The sequence below is a fragment of the Palaemon carinicauda genome, chromosome 3 (genome assembly GCF_036898095.1).
Source record: "Palaemon carinicauda isolate YSFRI2023 chromosome 3, ASM3689809v2, whole genome shotgun sequence".
Taxonomy (NCBI): domain Eukaryota; kingdom Metazoa; phylum Arthropoda; class Malacostraca; order Decapoda; family Palaemonidae; genus Palaemon; species Palaemon carinicauda.
In genome coordinates, this window is record NC_090727.1 from 109,302,038 (window position 1) to 109,311,259 (window position 9,222).

The 9,222-nt window shown below is 37.1% G+C and overlaps 1 protein-coding gene across 1 annotated transcript in view; it reads right to left on the minus strand.

The window, feature by feature from the left end:
* Positions 1-7,539, minus strand: part of LOC137633397 (basic proline-rich protein-like) — a 25,015-nt gene extending 17,476 nt beyond the window's left edge. The window contains exon 1 of the mRNA XM_068365627.1: positions 7,498-7,539. Coding sequence (XP_068221728.1) covers positions 7,498-7,539 — 42 coding nt within the window. The remainder of the gene's footprint in view (positions 1-7,497) is intronic.
* Positions 7,540-9,222: the final 1,683 nt, after the last annotated feature.

Below are 9,222 nucleotides of genomic sequence, written 5' to 3' on the forward strand. Positions count from 1 at the left end.
TCACTGAGATATTCTTTAAAGATACAAGACTTTTCACCCTCAACTTCATTACACCTTATTTGTTAGGCCTATGAATATTTCCATTCCTTAACTTGAATATCCAGCCTAGAATATCAATCGAACAGTCACAAATAATTTCCAAGATTTCACTATAACTGTTGTTGGCTCGTAACTATGACGGTCTAAGTTCAAACAATATTTATAGACCATGTTTGATACAATTCTTTGGACACTTCCATTTTACAGAATGTGAAGTGTGAAGTGGATGATGAATGGAGAAGTATTGATTTAAAAGCTCAAGATAGAGACGGCTGGCGAAATGTAACCGGGGCTCTTTGCGTCAATAGGTGTAGGAGGAGATGAGGATGATATATATGATGAATTTTCATTAAAACTCTTAAATATAAAAATAATAAAACTGGCAATTTTTATTTATGAAAAGTAACTTCACTGAAAATAGTTTTTTCCCATCGAAAAAAAGTCACATAGACCTACAATGCAACGCTTAAAACATAACGATGCAGAAGCTGTAATGTCATATAGGCCTACAATACAACAGTTAAAACATAAAGCAGTTAAAAGGAAAACATGACGGTGTTTTTATGCTTTGACATCTCCGCACTTGAAGAATAATCTCCAACCAAAGGAGGAGGCAAGAAAAGACAGTCCTTTAGACCTATTCAATACGAGCTGGCGGTTAACTGACTTATGAAAACTCGCTCATTAAGCCATTTTCTAATCTTGCTTTCTAGTTTGACCCTTTTCCTTATTTCTTCATCTGAGGCTTTGATCTAACTGATTTTATTCCTTTATTAGCGTATTTAAATTGTCTTTGGATAATTGAAACACTTAGGATTTCCTCTGTTCCTTTCAAGTAGCTGTTTCTCTCACTCCAAGCACCTCCCACAGAAGCAAATTATCTCCTCGATTTCAAGGACAAAAATGCTTATACAATTTGTTATCCTACATAGAAATAATTAAATCCTTTAGTACATATATATTATTTTGATAAGTGTATAATTCACATTAGTTTTGGAATGAAATTTAAATTTTGAGGCTTTTATGATTTAAGAATCGCATAGAAATTTAAAATGACACGCACACTGAAGACTGACAGAAAATGATGAGGATGACACAGCAAGACGACCAAAACTGGAGTCCGAAGCTCAATTAAGAAAGCGACGCCAAGCAGAAATCTTTGATCCCAAACCCGTTCCTTCGTCGGTCCAGGATAATTTGTTTTATTTTTTTTTTCTTAGAAGAGCGTCCTAACAGGACAAAGTCCAAATACGGAGAGGCCCTCCTTAACTAAAGGCGTAAACCTTGGAATCTTAAGAAGATGAAAAATACGAGAATTTCTGAAGGAAAAACCAATGTCTATAGACCTTGGGAAACACATTGATGCCACTAAGGCAATCGCTTTCAGTAAAAATCTACATCTCTCTCTCTCTCTCTCTCTCTCTCTCTCTCTCTCTCTCTCTCTCTCTCTCTATATATATATATATATATGTATATATATATATATATATATATATATATATATATATATATATATATATATATATATATATATATATATTATATATATATATATATAATATATATATATATATATATATATATATATATATATATATATATATATATATATATATATATATATTTAATCTATACATATTGATGCAAAGAGCCTAGGTTAGATTTCGCTAATCGTCTCGATCGTTAATCATTTCCTGTAGATAAATGGATAAAGCAGGCGAAAAAAATCAAAATAATATCACAGAAGAAGTGTATTAAATAAACATATGAAAAAAGAAACATTCATATTTTTATTGTTTTTCCCTGAAGTCCCCATACTCCAGTGTGAAATTTTTGCTGAACGTGGCGAAGAAGACCAAACTCGAGCAGGAGCTACGAAGGAATCTTGGACAAATCTTCGCGCTCTTTTCTAAGTCTTCATTTATCTCCATTTGTTACATCTATTTTCATTCAAAATTTTCTATATAGTTGTGATAACAATAATGGAAATATCTGAAGACTATAGTAATCCCAAACGACAACTCTTCGAATCGTTTTGAAAATCAGGAATTTTCCAAATGTCTAGGGCGGAAAAGATGATTCTTACGCTGAAACGAATTTGTTATCTTCAAAGATTTCCCCTTTTTCCTTCGTCTATTTTGCTTCATTTTTGTAGTTTTATCAGATTGGAGAAAAGAGAGAGAGAGAGAGAGAGAGAGAGAGAGAGAGAGAGAGAGAGAGAGAGAGAGGAGAGAGAGAGAGAGAGAGAGAGAGAATATGTAGGCGCCAAAAAGGATGCAATTTTTCTAGAGAGAGAGAGAGAGAGAGAGAGAGAGAGAGAGAGAGAGAGAGAGAGAGAGAGAGAGAGAGAGAGAGAGAGAGAGAGAATATGTAGGCGCAAAAAGGATGCAATCGTGTTGAAAATCAGGAATCTTCCAAATGTCTTCTGCAGAAAAGTTGATCCTTATGCTGAAATGAATTTGTTATCTTCAAAGATTTTCCTCTTTTTCCTTCGTTTGTTTTGCTCCTTTTTTGTAGTTTTATCGGATAGGAAAGAGAGAGAGAGAGAGAGAGAGAGAGAGAGAGAGAGAGAGAGAGAGAGAGAGAGAGAGAGAGAATGTGTGTGTCAAAAGGATGAAATTCTTCTCTGCTCCAGAAAAAGAATTCTTTTATGAAGACTTCGTCATTCTTTTTCTTAAGTCGGATTGAAGAAATTTGGATATCTTTCAGATCCTTCAATATTTGCTTCTATCATAAAACCTGAAGACCAAACTCGAGCGAGAGCAACGAAAGAATCCTGGACAAAATTTTGCAACATTTTCCAAGTCCTCATTTATCTCCGTTCATTCTCTATTAGTTCCGTCCATCTTCATTTTAAATTTTCTATATAGTAGTGATGATAATTATTGAAACATCTGAAGATTAAAACAATACCTAACACCCCTCTTCGATTCGTGTTGAAGATCAAGAATCTTCTAAATGTCTTCGGCGGGAAAGATTATTTTTACGCTGAAACGAATTTGTTCTCTTTCAAGCTTTCCCTTTTTTCCTTCGTCTATTTTGCTCCTTTTTCAGAGTACTATCAGATATAGAGAGAGAGAGAGAGAGAGAGAGAGAGAGAGAGAGAGAGAGAGAGAGAGAGAGAGAGAATATGTATGCGTCGAAAGAATGAATTTCTCCTCTGAAGACTTTCTAAAAATACATCAGGAGCTCCATAAACTGCATTCTCTTATGAAGACGTCTTCGTCATTTTTTTTTCTTAAAACTAAGCCTGATACAGGAACTCTATATCGTTGGCCTGGCTGGGCTCCCCCCTTCCCGGTGGAAGGGAGGGCTCCCCGGCCCCCACCGGCGCTGGACCGGCTTCCTTCCCCCCCCCCCCCCCCCCCCCGCTGGCACTAGGCCGGCTTCACCCACCCCCCTGCCGGCACTGGTCCGGCTTCCCCCACGCGCCAGCGCTCTACCGGCTCCCCCCCCCCCCCCCGCCGCTGGACCTGCTTCCCCCCCCACCGGCTTCCCTCCCCTCCCCCCGCCGGTGCTGTGCGCATTTCCCGCCCCCCCGCCGGCACTGTGCGGCTCCCCCCCCCACCCCGCTGGCGCTGGGCCAGCTTCTCCCCCCCCCCCCCGCTGGCGCTGGGACGGTTTCTCCCCCCCCACCGGCTTCCCCGCTCCCCCCCGCCGGCCTGTTGACGGTCTGAATGATCCCCCAGTCTCAGAATTCTCCTTGACATTGGATAATGGTTCTTTTCCCCCTCCCCCCCCCACCGGCGCATTCCCAAACCATCTCCATCTTCATTCATCAGGATCTCATCCACATACGGAACTCGAGCAATTTCTCTTATAGTTTCATTTCGAATCCTGTCCTGCCATTTAACTCCTAATATATAACGAACTATAAAAACGGGAATTCCGAAAGTAAGATATTCTAAAATTTCTGAGTTAAAAACTACCTAGATCAAACCCTTCAAAAGATGCCAATAAAACTAACCTCAAACTTTACACACGATTTGTAAAAACAAACAACGACAACAGAAATCTCAAAAGTGAGGTATTCCAAACTTTCACACAGTGAATATCGGATTAATGAAATCACTGAAAATAAAAATAAACAAATATAAAACCAACCTGAAGGCAAAAATAAAAGTTAGGTATTCCAAACTTTCAGACAATAAAAACCAAATCGATCAAACAGCTGAAAAAAAGAAAAAAAAAAGAAAATAAAAAAAAAATTTACACATGGAAAATAAAAAAAATAATACGAGTATCAATTCCCAAATTCCCAATTAAGATATGCAAAATCTCAGAGAGGAGTGGGGGTGCTGGATGGAGAAGTGGCAGGGGGTGGGGGCAGACTAAGGGAAGGGATAGTAGTTACCTCTTGGTAGCAATGGACGCTCCGATGCCGAATTAATGTTGAAATTATGAATAAGATATATGAGTTATTGGAAATGATACGCAGAGACGTTCTTGGGGAGAGAGAGAGAGAGAGAGAGAGAGAGAGAGAGAGAGAGAGAGAGAGAGAGAGAGAGAGAGAGAGAGAGGGGGTGCTACTGGCATGATATATAATGTAAAACAATCACTGTCATATATGGGGTTTGGTCATTTTCATCACCACGCTGGCCAGTGCAGATGGATGATGGTGGGAGATTTTTGTCTAATCGCTCACAAAAAAACAACCTAGTATGGGTGGCCCTAACTATTATAACTTTGCGGATCATGGCGACACACAAGCCCTTTCACCACGTTAAGGTATCCCTATTGAGAAATATATATATATATATATATATATATATATATATATATATATATATATATATATATATATATATATATATATTATATATATATACTGTATATATATATATATATATATATATATATATATATATATATATATATATATATGTATAATATATATACATATATATATGTATGTATATATATATATATATATATATATATATATATATATATATATATAATGTGTGTGTGTTTGTGTATGTTTGTAAAACCCCTATAGATTTCAGGACACTTCCTGTTCAATACCGTGATTGCATTCATTAAAGCAATGTAACAATAATTGCCAATCAAACATTTCTTTGAGAAGGGAAACCAGTTTCTCTTTATCGGAGGCCACTGTCTTGAATGGGAGATTCAATTCATCGGAATAATTAAATGAATCGCTGGTAAGGTACATTCGGCAAATTAGTCAAATTCATGACGGTTATTAAATTGGACTCAGGATGGGAAAATATATTTAAGACAAGGACACAGATACATACACACACACATATATATATATATATATATATATATATATATATATATATATATATATATATATATATATATATATATATGTATGTATGTATGGTCCTTTGACATGTTAATTTACGCTTGCAATTAATAAACAATGTCTTAGTGGCGTCCAAAAGTCGAAGATAGTTTCTCTCTAAACAGACTGTCTTCCAGATGGTTTTGAAAATAACAGTAAAACAGCATTTACATTTCTTCATTTATTAGTTGGTGTCAACACGTGTTTCGAATCACATCGTGACTCTTCTTCAGGACTATATTTGGTTGAGTGATGGAATCACACTTTGATATAAAGACTATATTGTGGAGAACATTTTTGATGATGCCCCTAACGAAAATGGGTAATGCATCTCTTGGTTCGGTGACCGATGTGGTAACGTCCCTGACTGGTGATTGCCAGACTGAGGTTCGAGTCCCGCTCAAACTCGTTAATTGCTTTGGTCGCTGCAACCTCACCATCTTTGTGAGGTAAGCATGGCTGGTTTGTGGGATCCTATAGGTCTATCTGCTGAGTCATCAGCAGCCATTGCCTGGCCCTCTGTGGTCCTAGCTTGCATGGAGAGGGGGCCTGGGAGCTGATCATATGTATATATAGTCAGTCTCTAGGCCATTATCCAGCTTGCTAGGGCAATGTCACTGTCCCTTGCCTCTGCCTTTCATCAGTGGCCTTTAAACCTCTTAGGTCACGTGGGCGTAAAACCTCGATGCCGTAACCTTAGTTCACCCAATAGAAAAATAGCCCAGTGAGGAAAGGAAATAATGAGATGAATAAACTACAAGAGAAGTAATTAACAATTAGAATGTCAAACTTGAGAACAGTAACAATATATAAATAGAAATTTCATATATAAACTATTAAAACTTCAAAAAAAAAAAAAAGAAGACATGAGAAAGAAAAATAAGATTCAATGGTGTGCCCGAGTGTTCCCTCAAGCAAGAGAACTAACCCAAGACAGTGGAAGACCATGGTACAGAGGCTATGGCACTACACAAGACTAGAGAACAATGGTTTTATTTTGGAGTGTTTTTCCTAAAATAGCTGCTTACCATAGCTAAAGAGTCTCTTCTACCCTAACCAAGAGGAGAGTAGCCACTGAACAATTACAGTGTAGTAGTAACCCCTTGAGCTAAGAACTCTGGTAATCTCAGTGTTGTTAGGTGACAGTAAGTGGCAGTGCAAGAGTGTGGACGTGTTGCGTCGAGCAGCTCTGCTATTGATGCCCTGAGTCATGTTTTAGCTTTGTGTTTCTCGCTTAGAATATCATTGAAAAGATATTAGTTATATTAGTCTTATGGAGAAATCTAAGTGCTAAGAAACAGTACACTCTGTCTGCTCCTAACTATATCTGCTTCAAATGTAATGAAACGGATGGAGAGTGGAAAAAATGGATAGTATGTGAATGCAAAAGACTCTACAATAAGAGATGTGTGCATATAGTGACAACCATCAGTGAGATTGACCAGAATAACCTAGATTGGTTATGCCCTTACTGCGTACGTGATGCCAGATGAAACAATTTAGTGATATCAAAATTAAAGGAAGATGTAAACATGAGTAATCTGGCCATGAACGAACAAGATGGGAAAATAGATTACTTGGAAAACAAACTTGCGAATCTTAGTGCAGACGGAGCAAATTCCACCCACATCACCGACCTCACTGAGGAAGTTAACATTCTTGCCATGAATATGAAATCAATGAAAGCAACACTTCAAACATTGATAGACCCAAAACCGGAGAAACCGACATTTGCTGACAAAGTTAAGGGAAAATAATCTGTTGATAATTAAATCAACTAATACAACAACAAAAATTACTGAAAGAAAATGTGAGGTTGAACAAGCACTTAGAGACATTCCTATACTTAACACCAGGTCAACTACGAATGGAAATGTTGTTGTAAAGTTTGCAAACAATATGATCAGAGAAGAGGCAGCAAACAAAATTCAGACATTGGTGGCTGTCACTGAAACGAGAAAAATCGGAAAACTAAAACCCAAAATAATGATATGCAATGTATACAATGATGAAGATGATGTAGTAAATGCTTTGATTCAAAGAAATCGCTTCCTGGACCAAATCCAAAATATATAAGATAAGATAAGTGTAGTCCTGAAGAAAAATGCCTCGGTGGGGGGGGGGGGGGGGGGGGGGGCACTCACCATGTGCTGAAATGTGATCCTGAAGTTCGGAGGGCTATTCATGATTATGGGGACAGAGTTTCGTTACGATGGGGTATCTATAAAATGCGCGATAGGTACCACGTGATCACCTACTACCACTGTCAGAGGTATGGACATTTTGAAAAAGATTGCAAGTCTAAGAATGAAGATAAAGTCTGCTGGAAATGTTCAGGGAGACACTCCACCAGGGGGTGTAATTCGCAAGTGTCAAAGTGTATAAACTGCACAAAGTTAAACAGACCAAGTGACCACACACTAAATTCTAGAGACTGCAATGCTTTTGACCTGGATCTGAAAAGACTAGCGGAAAATACAGATCATGGTTACTAGGGATGTCATAAACTGTGGCTATGTAAATATACAATCTGTAGGTAATAAGACTGTTCAAATTCGAGAATTGATAAACGAGAAATATTTGGATATGCTAGCATTATCTGAAACATGGCTAAATAACTTGGACAAGGCAAAGATCAGTGAAATGACGCCCCCCACACTTGCCTTCTTTCACATACCAAGAGAAGGTAGGTCTGGTGGGGGTGTTGGACTCTTTATTCATAAAAGTCACTCAAATCTCAAAACGTTGAAAAGAATTAGTGCAACAAGCTTTGAATATATAGAAATAAAATTTACGCCCAAAAATAGAAGAATATCCTTTGTAATAATCTACCAACTTCCTAGAACAAACACTAGTATCTTTTTTGAAGAATTCGGTGCTCTCATTGAGATGATTATCATGGAGAAAAACGAATTAGTTATCTGTGGAGACTTCAATTTTTGGAAGGATGACGCATCAAATCCTGACGCTTTAGCATTTAGTGAGTTACTAGAATCATATCGACCAGTGAATAATGTCGACAGCACAACTACTTTAACTGGGTATACGCTAGACTTAATTCTAAGTGATGATATGAATAATATTGTATCTGATATAAAAGTCGAAGAGAAATGAACTATCTCCCCAGTACACAAACTTATAACGTTTATTCTACCCCTACAAAAACATGCATTAGTAAAGAAAATAAACTCTACACATAAATCAAATTTTTTCTCCTACCGTATTTATTGAAGAAGTTACAAAGAAAATAAATGATGCTATCAACGTTCCCTGTGATCATGATGACCAATATCTGTTAGGAGATAAGTGTGCTAACTGTCTTATGACCACTTATAATGAAGTGAGTAAAAGTGAATATGATACCATGTGCTTACCAATGGAAAAAAAATATAACCGTAAAAGACCAATCTCCTTGGTTTGATGGAGAGACTTTGTTAAAAAAGAGGGAAAAAAACGTAAAGAAAGAAAGTGGAATAGGTTAAAAACTGAAAGTACTTGTGCAGAATACAAAACTTCTGCATGTTAATATAACTACCTACTAAGAAGGAAAAAAAGATAATACTATAAGAGAAAGATCCTCGAAGCAGCAACAGACATAAATAAGTTATGTCGTCTCCTGAATGGTATAATGGGAAATATAAAAGAAAAGAAGCTACCTACTGGATACAGTGACCAGGAACTAGCAAATAATTTTCTAGTATTCTTTAAAAACAAAATTGAAAACATAACCAAGTCATTTGTAAATACTCAACATCAGATTAATAAGACACCAGGCACACAGACAAAATTAATACGATTTAACAATATAACACAAGAGGACATCACCAGAATTATCAAGAGAGCAAAGAAAACAAACTGCGCGATCGATC